At 39.1% G+C, this 17,097-nt stretch overlaps 3 protein-coding genes, 1 non-coding gene and 1 pseudogene across 4 annotated transcripts; 3 read left to right on the forward strand and 2 right to left on the reverse strand.

Annotated features, from left to right (window-relative positions):
- The first annotated feature begins 436 nt into the window (after positions 1-436).
- On the forward strand, positions 437-10,669 carry LOC115624545 (bcl-2-related ovarian killer protein homolog B). The gene is made up of 4 exons (XM_030519271.1): positions 437-948; positions 1,058-1,441; positions 7,183-7,323; positions 9,982-10,669. Exons 2-4 carry the CDS (start codon positions 1,133-1,135, stop codon positions 10,438-10,440), a joined length of 909 nt encoding a protein of 302 aa, XP_030375131.1. The 5' UTR covers positions 437-948; positions 1,058-1,132; the 3' UTR covers positions 10,441-10,669.
- Positions 6,029-6,286, forward strand: LOC115624547 (annotated as a pseudogene).
- LOC115625002 lies at positions 10,654-10,752 on the reverse strand. The gene has a single exon (XR_003995508.1). It is a non-coding gene; the product is annotated as a U6atac minor spliceosomal RNA (small nuclear RNA).
- A 249-nt stretch (positions 10,753-11,001) lies between these two features.
- Positions 11,002-14,089, forward strand: LOC115624564 (ATP-dependent RNA helicase ddx24). The gene is made up of 6 exons (XM_030519293.1): positions 11,002-12,537; positions 12,596-12,715; positions 12,950-13,402; positions 13,462-13,645; positions 13,702-13,830; positions 13,885-14,089. The coding sequence occupies exons 1-6, from the start codon at positions 11,073-11,075 to the stop codon at positions 14,027-14,029; spliced, it is 2,496 nt and encodes an 831-aa protein (XP_030375153.1). The 5' UTR covers positions 11,002-11,072; the 3' UTR covers positions 14,030-14,089.
- Positions 14,040-16,056, reverse strand: LOC115624565 (sister chromatid cohesion protein DCC1). The gene is made up of 4 exons (XM_030519294.1): positions 15,982-16,056; positions 15,847-15,918; positions 14,726-15,793; positions 14,040-14,196 (listed from the first exon to the last, which is right to left on the reverse strand). The coding sequence occupies exons 1-4, from the start codon at positions 16,017-16,019 to the stop codon at positions 14,097-14,099; spliced, it is 1,278 nt and encodes a 425-aa protein (XP_030375154.1). The 5' UTR covers positions 16,020-16,056; the 3' UTR covers positions 14,040-14,096.
- Positions 16,057-17,097: the final 1,041 nt, after the last annotated feature.

Below are 17,097 nucleotides of genomic sequence, written 5' to 3' on the forward strand. Positions count from 1 at the left end.
ACCTAAATACTATATTCATATTTTAATATCTAAATATTGCCTGGCCGATCATTCCTATGAAATTTATATTACATTTTTGTTCCGATCTTAGTATAAATCTCATAACAAGTGTGCTATACACATGGAGGGCTGAATTGAAAGCTTAATTTAAAAGTAAGGAAAAATAATAGAATTAGTATTGAATAATAAGTATGATTATTAACATGTGCCATGCCTTTGGCTATGTTACACACTATTTTACCAAATGTAAAAGCTCCACTAAAAGCTCCAAACAGTTTCAAATTAGCCGCCAGCGCAAAGCTTTAGCATGGTTGCATCTGGTGGTACCTATAGCTGTCTCGCCCTGGCGCCAAAAAGCTCAACGCGCTTTGGTGAATGTGCGTCAACTTTGGAGCTCGGCCCCAAACGACCAGCAGCTGAGTTGGCGGCGCACACTCTCACGCGTTAGAACCTCGCGCTAAATTCGCTTGCACAACATTTTCGTAGATTTCTCGGTTAAAGTTAAAGTTCAAAGCAAAGTGAAGCGAAAAACAATAAACACACACCGCAACAAAACAGAAAAGCAAAAACAAAAACATAAGTATAAAGAAAAGAAAGCAAAGCAGTGCCAAAGCAAATTAATCGAACAACTTTGCGTGCAGCGTGCGGCGGCGCTTGTCAGACATCAGACAGCGGAGCAACAAGTTTAAGTTTTTTCCTCGGCTTTACGCTTTGCGCGCCACATTTATTACTGATTTTTTATTTTGTTTTCTACATTTTATCAATCCAAACCACCTCCAAAAAAGCACAAAGCACAACTCGCGCTTAAAAGGCAAAAAACTGTGCTTGATATTGAACAAAAAAAACAGCAGCAGCGGCAACAAAAACAATAACAACAACAAAAACAGAAGAAAAAATCATATAGAATTTCACAAATTATACAACTAAATGACAGCGGCGCCGCAGCAGGTAAGTCTCTGCCTGATCCGCACTTAAAGCGCATGCGGCAGCATTACAACAATAGCAACTACAAATCTATGTATGTATGTATGTTAACCCGAGCATGCCCCACTCTCAGCCCATTGTTACTGCTGCTGTTGCGGGTAATTGTCTAACGTCAGCCAAGCAGCGCCAGTAGCAAATACGCCCGTAGATGACGACGGCCATGGCACCCACCACCTCCACTGCGCCTAAGCTGGCCAAGTTCAAATCCTCCTCGCTGGACCACGAGATATACGCGGCGAATAGACGGGGCACCATCGCCACAGCGGCGGAGTGGAAGGCGTTGCGTGCATCTGTGCCTGGAACAATGCCGGGCACGGCCAATGGCAGATCAGCGACTGCCACAGGCAGTGCTGCCAGCACTGGGCACATGACACGCGCCGCCTCGACATCGTCGCTGGCGAGCAGCACGCGCACCATGACCAACTATCAGGAGTACAAAATGGAAATTATTAATCAGGTGAGACCGAGAGCAGACAATTCACCGAAGTTTTACTTTATGTGTGTGTTTGGGCTTCTGTTACTTTTTTTTAACTTGAAGCGATAAAAAAAGCTGTGCAAATAAATTGTATGCCGATTTTGTTGCTTTTGTTTGTGTGTACATACATACGTACATAAGTGTGTACTAAATTCAAAATTAATTTATGAAAAATGGCCGGCAATTCACTAAGCATGTTCTCTTTTCTCAAATAAAAGCGTCTTACATTTTTGAGTGTTTTAGAATAAGTTTCTTAAGAGTTTTCAGTTGCCTTGGGGCTTTTCTTTACACTCATCTACATACATATTTATATGCATGAGTGTATATATGTAGGTCGCTGTTGTCGCCGCATAATTGATAGGGTAAATATTTTATTCATGCTTGTATTTATATAAGTACATATATATTTTTTATCTAGCTGATAAAAACTGAAGTGCAGCAGCAGTCGCGCCTTTTTAATATGGAATATTTATTCAAGTAGTTGGGGAAATGCACTCTCAAGTTTTTGCTAATAAATTCTTGAGGCATGTGCTGTGGAATATTAATGTATGTACACTCTTCGTTGTATACAATATCCCATAAACAAACTACACTAATATACATACTTATTAGAGCTCTGATCAATTCTACATGATTTCAAATGTTTCATGACTGTACTGTATATAGTCTTGTGTAGGAGAAAAATTTGTTTTAAGGGATTAAAGAGTATTCACATTTTAAAATTGGAGAAGAAAGCAGCCTTTTATTTTAATTTTTATCGCCCAACGAAACAAATAAGCTTTAAAAATCTAAAACCTGTACCTACAAAATGACAGATGCCTCAAGATTGTACGTTTCACAACTCTTGTCATTAACATATTATTTATGTGTATACTCGTATATGTATAGCACATATAGTGCTACTTATTGTTAAAAATGTTTTTTTTGTGCGACCTTTTCAACAAATTTGATAGCACGTACATAGAATTTTATAAGAGTCCAAAGTTTAAACTGTTTGCATACATAAAAGACACACACTATATATACTTTGTCATAAAACGGCTTTGCAATAAAAATGGTTAAACATTTGTTCAGTAAAACATAAATCTAATTCAATTTTGAAACTGGGAAGTTTACGAATCAATCACAAACTTATTTCACTCATAGCAGTACTCCTAGTGTTTCCTCTTGTATATTAGCGTTATTTTTTAGCACTATTATTTATTAAAAAACATTTTTTGTTTTCATTTATCAAAGCATGTTTGACGTTCAAAATGGTATTAAGAGCTGGCCTTTTTCGTACGTACCTAGTTCCCAGAAGTTCAAAATGAACTGTTTTCCAAGCTTTCACCTCAAATACTAATTGAATATTGAATTCTAATAAAAGCTGGCCCATTAGGACCTGCTGTAAGTATGTTGTCTGCTGAAGAGTTTTCTTTCATACTCTGAAAGTATTGAAGATAACCATAATGCTATCAAATATCATATTGGTATTTGTGGATTTCCTCTCATCCACGATTGGTAGATTGTAGAAATTGTGTAAGAGCTCCAAAATTTTATTTAACATTTTTAACCAATTTTAAATCACGAATTTTATAACCAAGTTTACAAACTCTGATGACAAGTACAACAAGAGAGAACGCTACAGTCGAGCAAGCCCGACATTGTAATACCCTGTACCCAGGTAAACTTCCGTCACTGAGTTATATGCGCCCATAGCAGCAGCAAAAAGAGGAAGAAGAAGAGCGAACTTGTTGCTGCAGTTTGGGGGGGTTGTACTGTAGACAATTTGTTTCGCTAATAACTTTTCTTAGAATTGACCGAATTGAATAAAATTTTAAACAACAGTAGACAATTATATATAAATTATGTGTGAGAAGTTTGGTTTAGGTAGCATTTGAAATGTGGACGCTATTGACGAAATTCTGTCGCGGGGGAAGGGGGGGGAAATAAAAAAAAAAATAAACTCGTCCTTACTCGGACCTAGGAGAATCTGGATGCCAACTTTGGTTATTCTAGCTTTTATAGTTTCTGAGATCCTCGCGTTCATCCAGACGGACGGACGGACAGACGGACGGACATGTCTAGATCGATTTCTCTCGTCATGCTGATCAAGAATATTTATACTCTATGAGGTCGGAGATGCTTCCTTCTGTATGTTACATACTTTGCACAAACCTAATATACCCTTTTTACCCTACGGGTACAGGGTATAAAAACCTGAAAAGAAACAGCAATGAAAGCAGTACACCGTGCCCAACAATTTCGCTCAAAAATAAGTTTTAATGTGTTGAGGGCAAATTTAATTTAAACATATTGAAGAATTCTATGACAGGATATATCTTGGAAAACTATTTCCCAATACGATTTTACGATATTTTCATAAACAAATTTTAAATTCAGGGGTAGTTAGTTATCTGCCGTAATGCACGGTTTTCCAGTACCTGGATACTATAGTTAGTATCTAGTTATATATACATATATATATGTAAGGAAAATATAGAAAATTCTGTATATATCTACAGTTTTTGAATATATATTAAGATATTAAGTTTTCATTTGTTCATGGGGTTGTTAACTACCCAACTCGATCATTCATTTATAAGTACTATTTATGTATGTGGGTACTAGCTTTATTTATATTGCTGTCCAATTTACAATGTCATGTCAGATACAATTGTCATTTATGTACGGATGTATAAACATACATACATGCATATACGAGTATATTGATGGCTATAGCGAACAAATCAAGCTTCAAACTCGTTTCGTTTTTCTCGTACTTTTTCGCACAATTACCGTTTGTCACGCCAACAATATAGACAATTTAACAAGTGTCTTGGCTAATGACATTGCAAGCCTTGACCTTGTAGCCATTGTCTGCGCAGACTCTGGTCTATTGAAGAGTCACTTGTGCTCTATAAGCGGTTAATCACCCGACTTCGGAAAAAGTACAAAGCGAATGTATTAACTGTAAGCATAGATAATAAATCGAACAATTTGTGTATACTCGCCAGTGAGTTTTATTAGTCTATCGACATCCAAACATTTATCAATTGAAGCATACAGCTACATATATGTATATTTTTATACCAAAATAGACAAATTTACAAACCGTTAAGGTTGTGCGGGTTCTTAAAGTCAAACATACTTAGATCTACTAGACTGTTGCCAAAATGAATTATTTTTTGTAATTCAGCTATTCTCACAACTAAAAACAAGTGGATAAGCTAAGGTCAGGTGTCAGAAGTGTAGAATAATTAAAGAAATTTAAGGATTAAGGCAATTTAAAAAAAAATTAAAATTAAAGGTTGTATAACTGCACATTTACATAGGAATTGTGTCAGCAACAACAACAACAACAGCTGCGGGCAGCGCTTGGGCAGAGATTACATATATGTATGGCTATAAATTCTTTTTAAACCGGTTCAGAAAACTTGGCATACCGACTCATAATCACTAACCGAAAGTATTTGACACATTTAAGTCAAAAATTCCAATAATTACGGGAGTTATTGAAAATCACAAATTGGAAGGGAGAAGGGGAGGAAGGAAAATTCGAAAATACGAATTTTCTGCGTATTTATGTAAGGCATCATGGAACGAAATTTGGTGGTCTTATCGTCTCCGAGATATAGATGAATTTACGAACGGTGTTACGGAAAATTCCCATTATCGGGGGAGTGGGGGGAAATAAAAAAATTAAACAAAATTGCGCACATTTAAAGCATTTTTGTACAAAATTTGGTGTCGCTAGCTCTTATAGTCTCTCAGATCCAGGTGTTCATACAGACAGACAGACAGGGCTAGATCGACTCGTCTTGTCGTGCTGATCAAGAATGTACTACAAGTATATATACAAGTACTTTGCAGGGTCTGCCACGCCTCCTTCTACCTGCACATTGTACATTTCATATACCTCTTATATTATATTTTATGTAAATTATATATTATGTAATTTGCAGAAAATAATAAGGCTTATTTCAATTCCTATCTAACAAAATAATTCCATCCATAATGTGCAACAGTTTCTAAGCTTTTATTTATCTAATTCGACGAATCCTCATCTCATCTAATATAGGAAATAGACTTTTGAAGCACGTCTTCTGTGGTGTGCTTTAATAGTAATCAAGGCACATTCTACCGTTTTCTCTTTCACATTTTCTTTATACCACAGCTTCTTCTGTTCTGTTTTGATTGGAAATAGGGATAACAATCAAATTTATGATTCTTTATTCTAGCTCTTATACTTTCTGAGATCCTTGCGTTCATACAGACAGGCATGGCTTTATCAACTCGGCATGTCACCCCGGTCAATAATATATATACTTTGTGGGGTCTGCCACACCTCCTTCTGTGTGTTACATACATTCGCACAAAACTAGTATACCCTTTCACCTTTTGGGTACAGGGTATAAAAACTGTTGTCATTTTGTTGGAGTTGGTGCAGGGTGTTTGAGAGTTGAGCTCGCTCGACTATAGCATTCCTTTTCTGTTCAAATTACATTTTGTTGTTCCTAACTTTATTTGTCAATAAAACATATAAGAAACAAATAATAAGAATAAATTGTGCAAGTGAACAGAATCGCAATGGTTCTTTTGAATGGAGTTAAGGACCGCCTGGGCGTTGCTGTAACTGCTGTGCAAACAGCATTCCACTAAGGATTCGTGCCTATGGTCCTCTATCTAGGCTTCTCAAAAGGCGCCGAGACTGGGGTGCCACCACTTACCATTCTGAGCCTCCTGTGGCAGTAAAATCTTAAGCCAAGTTGTCAAGTTCATTAATTAATTCTTTCTCACTGTCATAGTACCTGCAGTTATTGATAATAAATTTGTTTCCACACCTCAGCCCAGAATACTTGTATGTATATCTGAGCATTTTTATTGTTACGCATTTAAAATTTGATTGCCCTGTCAGTGTCAGGTTGATGCCCTGTATTTAAATGTTTTGGCCAATTGAAACAACAACAGCAGATTTAATTCTCCTCCTGAGTTATATGGCCGAAGCATATACATATGTACATACATACACACATATTTAAATAAGCTTGTATATGTTTACAAGAAACAGTGCAGCACGTGTTTTTAGAGAGAATCAAAATTATCATATATTCGTATGAATGTATGTATGTATGTACGAGTATTTTGTTTCTATGCTAGTACTGTATCCGAAAAATGTTTATTATTATCTTTTTTTGTGCTGTGTGTGTGTGCATCATTAAAAGTGCTCGGGCAGGCGTTGAGGGTACCTCAAACTTTTACTACTACGTGCTTCTTTCTTATTGCAAAAGGTGTGAATGAAATTTAGCAGGTGTCACACCCGCAATCTCGGGCAGCCCCCCACCCAGATATCCCAGGTAGTACTTGTCTGGGCATCATATTTGTAAAGCGAAAATGAAAAACCCCCTCGGCAGCACTCATTTTGGCTAAAAATTAACAGACGCCCCTCAAGAATTTTGTGTGTGTGTACGAGTGTATGTGTGTTTAAATTTCAATGTCGGCGCCATAGGAAAAGCGAGCAAAATCGTTTCCAGAAAACATAAATTTTTCAAACGAAGCAAAAACGACGGCAACTGGGCGGAAATTTTGACTGGCGTTTGATTAACAATGAACTTTTCAATTGAATTGTGGCATCTATAGGCACTCGATTGAAAGATCAAAGTGTCAGTTAGGTTGTTGAAATGATTGAGGCTTAAATTAATGCGATTCATTACCACCACCGTCTTAAATTAATTTCATTTCAGGGCAAATGCCTTTGTGGCCAATACATTAGAGCTCGCCTGCGTCGGGCCGGCGTTCTCAATCGCAAAGTGATACAAAGACTACGGACCATATTGGAGCCATCGTCACATGTTGTCTACGAGGTGTTCCCAGCGCTCAATAGTGTAAGTGCAATATGTTTCCAAATATGTACAAATATTAAAATAATAAGTATTACGACAATCTCAACCCGGTCGATACGCTGCCATTAACGGTAAAGTGAATCTTTTCTTGGCCGAACACTCAGCGTCGGCCGAATTTTACCCGCTTAAGAGGATACTTTATTTTTTTTATTTATTTATTTATCAACAAACAGAGCTGTCGATGTGAGAAAAAAATAATCAAAACAATACAGGACTTATACTAAATAAGACTAAAGAAAAACAAGAGAGAACGCTACAGTCGAGCAAGCCCGACAGTGAAATACCCTGTACCCAGGTAAACTTTCGACACTATGCGCCCATAGCAGAAGCAAAAAGAGGAAGTAGAAGAGCGAACTTGTTGCTGCAGTTTGGTGGGGTTGTACTGGAGAGAATTTGTTTCGCTAATAACTTTTCTTAAAATTGATCGAATTGGAACAACAGTAGATAATTGTGTGAAAGGTGGACGCTATTGACGAAATTCTGTAGCGGGGGAGAGGGGGGACCTAGGAGAATCTGGATACCAACTTTGGTTGTTATAGCTTTTATAGTTTCTGAGATCCTCCAGATTCATCCAGACGGACAGACGGACATGTCTAGATCGATTTCTCTCATCATGCTGATTCAGAATATATATACTTTATGGGGTCGGAGATGCTTCCTTCTGCATGTTACATACTTTTACACACAAACCTAATATACCCTTTTTACCCTACGGGTACAAGGTATAACAAAGCCTATAAAAGTAAAAAAAAAAAAAATGTCTAATAACGAATCCGACATGGTGGTGGAATTTTATTTGCCCAACTGCCAGCCGTGTACCACTATATTATGTATTCGCACTCTACATCAACATTTCAGAAACTGATTGGTCATTTCTATACGAATCCGTTCACATTGAAATCGCGTCTACTTTTTTCTCTCCCTTTTCGATGTCAGCATTCCCTATAGCGTTGTAGCATCTTCCTCAATTAATTTCAAATACTTTATACCCAAATCGAACTTTCTTCTTCTCAATTCTCACTGTTACACTGAGTATCTTGAGCGCTGTAAAGCTCGATTTCTTCAAGACCCTAAGCAGTTTTTCAATTTTGTGAACTGCAAACGTTAGTAAATCGTCAGCTTTGCCTTCTTTATTTTTTTCTTCATAACGAAAATGCAATAATGATTCGGCTCTTGTTGACTTATTCGGTAAGTTTTATAAGTCAACTTATTCATCTATTAGTTTCAATGGTGATTCATACCCTTATAGAATTCATTAATCTAATTATATTTTTTCACCCATAATTAGCAGTACTTGCATTCTGTCAGGTATTATGGCAGTCAAATCTTCACACTTTCCTTGGCCAGACAACATTCCCAGTTGTGCGCTCAAGGAGTGTTCTACCTCCCTATTCCAACCATTGCTTAAGCTTTTCAATTTGTCGCTTGACACTGCAGTTGTTCCAACTATTTGGAAAAACTCCTTAATTATTCCGCTCCACAAAAAAGGCTGCAAGGCAGACATTTCAAACTACCGAGGTATCGCTTCTTCCTACTATCCTGTCACATTCTCACATACTGATGTATGCTGATGATGTGAAGCTCATCCTATCATATAACGATCCTCTCTGCATGCAGAGATGGTGCTTGGTTAACCAATTACACCTTAACTGTTCTAAATTTAAGTTTATGTACATTTATCGGTCCAGAAATCATCGTATCTACTGCCAAAGATCTTGGAGTTATGTTGAATTGAACTTCAATCTTCATATTTCTTGTATCATACGCAAGGCTAAGGACGTTCTTGGATTCATAAAACGTTGGTCCAAAGAAAATGATGATCCCTAAAAAAACAATGAATTTAAACAAGAAAGTAATGCTAGAGTCTAGCGAACTCATCATAATTTAATTAAATGGAAAATATTCAATGCATACATACATAAATGGAGGCATATGTTTATGTAGAGTTTCAACAACATACAACAGAATCGTGTCTGCGTGTTTATATGCGTTTATGTATAAGATCGGACGCAGAGGAAAGCATTCAATGCAGTCATTTATTCTCAAAATATTTTATAGCTGTAAAAAAAAATTAACGGAGACAACTTTAAACCAATTTCATTGTTTTCCTATTTAAATAGGCCAAATATGTTTAAATTTCATCCATTAAAACAACATGCCCAGTGTAATAACAAAGTTTCTTCAATAGTGTGTATTATTATTGACTGCTTTAATTACGGATTAAATATCCTTTAAACTTAGCTCAGGCATTAATCAATTTAATTACGATATAAGAATTTTTTTTCAATTGGATAAGAAGCAAGATGTTGAGCCAGCAGATTGCCGACTGTGGGTTAACGTACTGTTGAAATAATGTCGCAGGTTCAATTCCCGGTAGTTGACCTCAAGTCACAAGAGTATTAAAGCGTATGATAACATTTTTATGTCCGAAAATAAAATTTATAATAGTGCAACAACAACTTAGTACATAATAATAAAACTAAAAGGAATATAAATAAAAAACAAGAAGCAAAATTGCCTTTCGGCATTTACCGAATTTAAATTATGAAAACAATTTTAACATTTACTTTAAAGTGTACATAATTTGATATCACACTCTTATTTTGTAAAGTGTAATACATATTTACATTTAATTTTCAGATGGGCGAGGAACTGGAGCGCATGCATCCGCGTGTCTACACGAATATATCCCGTCAGCTGTCACGTGCACCATTCGGCGAACTGGAGGACAGCGACATGGCCCCCATGCTACTCAATCTGGTGGCCAAGGATCTCTTTCGGTCGAGCATTACCTGGGGCAAGATCATATCGATATTTGCTGTTTGTGGCGGCTTTGCCATAGACTGCGTCCGCCAGGGCCATTACGACTACCTGCAGTTCCTGGTGGATGGATTGGCCGAAATAATTGAAGATGACCTGGTCTATTGGCTAATCGACAATGGCGGCTGGTTGGGATTGCAGCAGCACATAAGACCGCGCGTTGGGGAGTTTTCGTTTCTCGGCTGGCTGACATTGTTCATGACGATATCGGCAGGTGCCTATGTGGTCTCAAATGTTTGTAAGCGCATCGGCTGCCATTTGTATTCGTTGTTATTTTGAGGGACAGTTTAGGTATGTTTTAACGTGTAACAATTAGTCAGTGAGAACTTTTGATCATTCCTGCTTGTTTGGCAAAAGAAAAGTCGCCTTATATTTTATAAAGAATTCATTATATGTTTAATCTTTGTTATAATTTGTTTTCTCGTATGTACGTTTTTCTAATTTAGGGTCAACTGCGTGAAGTAAATAAACACAAATGTGAAAAGTGAAAAAAAAAACTTTTGGACGGTTTCGTCTTGTGCCCAACCGTCCATGAATGTGTTTCCATCCTTGTCTAGGGGAGTGCTAACTTGCTCTCCTTCCAAACTACACAACTTCCGCGCAGATGAATGTCTATTTATGGTTAAATTTATCTGAAAAATTACTTGAGAATTATAAAATTACTGCGACAGTATGGCAACCTTGTTATTAGTGATGAACCCGTGACAACATTTAGGTGTCCGTGAATTACACCCAAAATCGAATCACATTCCACCAACAGCATAATCACGAATTGAAAAACTCCCATCTCCAAGGCCGATGTCAACAAACAGCAAAATCAAGAAGAAGAATCAGCTGTTCCACGCGGTCGGCGCAGTTGCTCAGTTATTTGTTCAGTTGTAGTTTCGCATTTTACCAAATTTGATGCAAAAATGGTGACAACGAAACTATCAAAAATAAAAGATTCCAATGAAAATCCAAAGAGCAAGGCGGCCAGTCAAAATAGCTGGCAAAAGGTTAAAATCAAAGGCCACGTGATATCCGATGATTTCAGCGGCTCATTGGGAGGATTGATTGGCTTGGAAGTGTTGAACGACTACGATCCAAAGATTGTGAAATCAAGTACAAAAAACCGGGGCAACAACAAACAAGATCGGATCGTAAAAAAAACACCTATCAAAAAACGCAAAGCTGAAAACAATGTGTCGGACTCGGATAGTGAGACCGAAGGCTCGAGTGACGATGAGAATATACCTGGAGTAAAGGTTCAGAAACCGAGCAAAAAGGCGCATGCGGAGCGCCATGCACAACGAATGTTGAAACAGCGCGAGAAACGTGAGAAGCGCAAGGAAATCCGTAGACAGCAGAAAGTAGATGGAAAGCCGACACCGACAGCAGCTAATATAAAGACCCCCAAAGATCTAAAGAGCAAATATACGCCAAATGATGATTATCCGCCAGATCGCTTTGTACTACTGCGCCCCCCGTCTGCTGAAGACCTCGAAGAGGATTCCGAAGAGCTTGATGAAGTGGGGGAGGAGAAAGAAGCGAATAGTGACGAGGAAGTGCCGGAGCTGGTGTCTCTTACGACTCCCGCTGAGGAAAATTTAGTAGGCTGGAATGGGCTCGGCGTGCCGCAGCCCATTTTACGTGCATTGGCCGAGCAGGGGTTCATGTCACCCACACAGATTCAGACTCTGACGCTGCCCGCAGCTATACTTGGCAAGAAGGATATATTGGGCGCTGCGGAGACGGGCAGTGGCAAGACTTTGGCCTTTGGCATACCGTTGCTTGCTGGAATAATGGAGCTAAAGCAACGCAGCATAACGTCTGGAATACGGAAAGCACCGCGGGTCAAGGGAGCTCAAAAAACTGAACCAGCCGATGAACACCACGAACTTACACCGCCGCCCGAGGAACTGGATTACGTGTCTGGTGCCAGCGATGAGGACAGCGATACAGGACAGCAATCCGGGTCGAAAATGGGTCCCCTCTACGCTTTAGTGCTAACACCAACAAGAGAACTAGCCGTACAGGTGAAAAATCATCTGGTGGCCGCTGCCAAGTACACAGGCATTAAGGTAGCTGCCATATTTGGTGGCCTTGCCGTTGCCAAGCAGGAGCGCGTGCTGCGCCAATGTCCCGAAATTGTGGTTGCCACGCCAGGCCGCCTTTGGGAACTCTACACCCAGGGAAACCAGCATTTGAAGAAAATCGAGCATGTCAGCTTTCTAGTTATCGATGAAACCGATCGCATGGTGGAGAAGGGTCACTTTGAAGAACTCCGCAGTCTGTTGAAGGTACTCAATGCGGATGAGCAGCGCAAGCAACTGCGCCAGAACTTTGTGTACTCCGCCACCCTGACTCTAGTGCACGATCTGCCGGAGCATATGCAAAGTAAGCGCTCACCCATGCATGTGAAATATATATTTTATTAATTGATTCAATCTTGCAGAGCGCAATATGGGAAAGCGTCCCAAGTTCGTTAAGCAGACAGTGGATCAAAAAATACAAGGACTCATCGATGAGCTGGGCATATCACAGCCCAAAATTGTGGACATTACGAGCAGTCAACGTAAGTCAATCTTAGGTTTCTCTCTCCTATGAAATTAAATAATTTGAACCTCTTGCTTCGAAGTTTCTAAATGATGACGTAGCTTCGATAATTCGATGCACTTATATACTGGCTATAACTTTTTTGAAGAACAAAAAAGATAATGTCCATTAAAAGCCCTTCCTAGAATTAATTTATTTGTCATTTAATAATGTATGAATAAATATCTATTAATCTTCTTTCATCACCTTTCAGAAACGGCACAAACGCTTACAGAAAGCCGACTCGTGTGCTCCATAGATGAAAAAGATTACTACCTGTATTACTTTATACAGCGCCATCCCGGACGTACCATAGTTTTCTGTAACTCGATTGATTGTGTTAAGCGCTTAGCCACGCTCTTTGGCCTTCTCGACTGTAATCCGTTGCCACTTCATGCAAACATGATACAGAAGCAACGATTAAAAAACCTCGAACGCTTTCGTGACAATCCCATTGGCCTGCTGATAGCCACAGATGTAGCTGCCCGAGGCCTGGACATACCCAATGTGGAACATGTCATACACTATCAGGTGCCGCGGACCAGCGAGAACTATGTGCATCGCTCTGGGCGCACCGCTAGAGCTAATAAACATGGCATCACGGTCATGTTCATGGAGCCCGGCGAAGTGAAAAACTATGTGAAGCTGTATAAAACCTTGGAGCGAAGTAGGTTTTGTTTTTTTTAATACAATCATGCTTTATTAATACTACTTTCCGCTTAATAGCCGAGGATTTGCCTCTATTTCCTATTTCCGAACGTTTTCTGTCTGCTGTCAAGGAACGTGTTAATTTGGCCCGCGATTTGGACAAGGAAGAACTAAAGCTGAGAAGGACTCAAAGCGAGATAGGCTGGATGAAAAAGCATGCCGAAGAAATGGACATGATTATAGATGGCTTCAATGATGAGTCGTAAGTTGATACATATATACAATTTTAATGCTGGATCACATAGTTTTTGTTTTTAGTGGCAGTGATATGGACGAAGATGCATTTGTCATCGAACGAAGACGAAATCGCCTGCATGTGGAGACGGTTCGGGCACAACTTTGTGCCTTGCTGAGTCAGCCCATCTTTCCAAAAGGATTTAGCTTCAGGTACTTTAGGACAATGTATAATGCATTCACTACATACATATATTTTTCACGCAGATATCCAACAAGCACAGGACAATTACTTCCCGCTTCGGAGATTGCACCTACTCAAGCAAACAGCGCTGTGGAAACCATGAAGGCAGCCATCGAAGACATGAAACAATCGAAAAAAATGCGCAACAAACGAAAACATAATTCTTAATACAAATATATATGTATGTATATTAAACTGTACAAATAAATAAACACTTATTAACTAAAATGGAACGTTAGTGCTTGGATACATAGTAGCGCACGCCAGCCTCGGTCAGGCAGCGCGCATGCTTGGCCAGTAGGGTGGAAACAGAGAGTGTAGGTGTGGTAAAGCACCTGTTCAAATGAAGTAATGGATGAATAAGTAGGGTAGTCGGCACAGAAGGATCTTTGTAGAATTTTGAGTGCCAACTATAAACTAGTACCTCGAAAAGTATAAATAATTTATGGTAAGTGTTATCAAATTTTACACATATCGAATACATATTATGAAATCGCTGTTTTTGCAACACGCAGAAGGCGTTAGTATACACATTCTCCTAGTTTTTTATTTTTCGATCGCAATAAATATAATATGGGGTCAGTTTTGTCCATCTGAACGGAACAAAAATGTATGCTATAGCATATCTTTCTTAGTTTCCCTTTACAACTATTTTCCAAATCAAAAAAAATGACAAAAAAAAATTAGAACTTTGAAAATCGAATGTATGTTTACGGAAGTTTGTTTGAATATGACTTTTTATCAACCTTCCAACAATTTCTTAACAATTCTCACTATCAGTTCTGAAGAGTTTTCCCAATAACTCTAAATTGAGCACCTAGGTTTTTTAATTGACATTCAAAGTCCTATAATATTTATACTTACTCAATATACGGCTCCATCTCCTCCAATGTCCATTTGCGCTTGGTTTTGAACAGGGCACGCATACGCTCGTGTATTGTAGTGGGCAAATGCTCCTCGGCCAAGGACCGAATGCAGGGCTGTGCACCTTCCTTGTCGCAGATGCCTAATCCACGCAAATATTCGATGCGACATGTCATGCCTTCGGGAAGTGCGTCTTGCCAGGTGCTCATAAACTCTTCGTTGCGAAAACGCAGACCTGGCTGGAGAATATTCTGTGCCACAATTCGTGCTACCAGTTCTTCTTGATACTTAAATTTTTCAGGACACCGAACACTTGGGACTGTGTAAATGTCGAAGAGACCAGCAACAATGCTTTCCGGTGCTATGCCTTCCAATGCAGCGATTGTCTCCTCGCGTTGTACCTCGTCTAGCTGCCAGGAGTTTTCGCTAATCAAACCCAACATGAGATTGACAATGCGATATTCGTACTCATAGTCGAGGACGCGCAAGTAGCCATTAAATTCCAGTGCACGATACTGACGCAAACCTTCAACAAATTCAGCTCGACTGCACTGAACAGTATCTAACAGTTGCTGGAAGCTAAAGAGAAGCTTACGTTCAATAAACTCCTCATTCTCGGAACCAGAGAAACGTGTCATCTGTAGCAGCTCGCCAAGTTTACGATAACGAGGTTGTATCTGACGGCACTCGAAATACTCGTGGAATATGCCGAGCACCTTGCGCTGATCGAGCGTGCGTGGCACCTCCAGTTCGTCCTCGGCACTGTCATTGAGACTGCGCTCTAACGAGCTATTTGCATTACTAGTTCGGGGGCTCTTTAAAGGAGAGGTGCTCGTGGACGCTGCAAACTTTAAATCCGGCACCAGCAGCAAACTGTTCGAGATCTCAGCACCTTTGACATCGTAGGTGCGCTCGTCTGTGCACAATACGAGCTTTTCATGCAGACCACCCTTGAAATACAGGGATTGTCCGTTTCGGATTTGCTGCAGCATGTGGCCGTCGAGCTCCAGCAATCGAATGTTATCCGCTACTATATCAGCGGAGGGATAATAGAGCGCCTGAGTGCATCTAAATGAGTTGATATTTAGCTTGATGGCCACAGTGATCTCGAAAAGACTTACTGCGTAAGCTGCCGTTCATCGAGCTTGGCGTGTCTAACTATGGCTTTCACATCTTCCGGCGTGCGCACGTATCTGTACAATTGGTAAATGTTAGAATCAATATGTTCCAAAATATTTTATGTAATGCCTACTTACAGCTGTGGCGCATTTTTATTTACTTCCATATGTTCCATGTTCTCAAATTATTACAAGCTACTCGCGCCAAAAGCAATGTAACAGCGTTGCCACACCTTAATAGATTTGTGCCCTCAAATACGGACACTTGTTGAATTCATGTCACATACCATGATAAAATACCACAATAGATGTAACTTGAGTTTTTAAACATATTTTATGTTTTTGATGAATGCTTTATGGTAATTAATAAGTTACTTCTACGGAATATATTGACATACGTTGTACATATGTATTTCGATTTTATTATGTGGGGAATATAAATTTAAGGCGGCCAACCGTCCCGCATTGTGCGGGACAGTCCTGCATTGACAGGTGTTGTCCCGCATTAAAAAATCGAATAAAATAGTCCCGAAAAACCTGAAACGCGTCCCGCATTACCAACATGACATTTAAAATACATTATATAATAGAGTACGAGATAGAAGACCATTGTTTTTATCTACTGCATCTCCTCCTGCTCTCCTGTTTGACAAAACAGCGGTGAATTGAGGTGCTTAATAATCTAAGAGAAAAAGGAATACCAATGCAAAATTGACTATCATCCAGTACCTACTCTGTTTTTATTTTCATTGATAATTGCTTTGTTTTTCTTTTAAAATATAATATTGGCAGTTGCGGACAATTTAATGACATTATAAATAACAAGAGAGAACGCTAAGAAAGCCCGACAGTGAAATACCCTGTACCAAGACTAACTTCCGGCAATGAGCTTATGCGTCCCTAGCAGAAGAAAACTTGATGCTACAGTTTGCCGATGTAGTACTGGAGTAAAATTGTTTCGGTAACTTAGAATTGACCGATTTTCATAAAATTTGAAAAAAAAAATATATATATTTATGTATATATAATATATATACATCTATACATCTATACATCTAGTCCAATCATACCTGTCCTGTCGCCATCAAGCAGTCGTCACCTCGTGTAGTGTTTCGTCTTTTCTGTTAATAAAACGTGGAGTCCCACAGGGTTCAGTGCTAGGGCCCCTGCTATTTTCTATTTATGTTAATGACCTTCCATGTTCTGTGTCAAACTGCGATATTCACTTGTATGCAGATGATGTTCAGTTGTATG

Source organism: Scaptodrosophila lebanonensis, unplaced genomic scaffold (assembly GCF_003285725.1).
Source record: "Scaptodrosophila lebanonensis strain 11010-0011.00,11010-0021.00 unplaced genomic scaffold, SlebRS2 tig00000061-arrow-pilon, whole genome shotgun sequence".
NCBI lineage: Eukaryota > Metazoa > Arthropoda > Insecta > Diptera > Drosophilidae > Scaptodrosophila > Scaptodrosophila lebanonensis.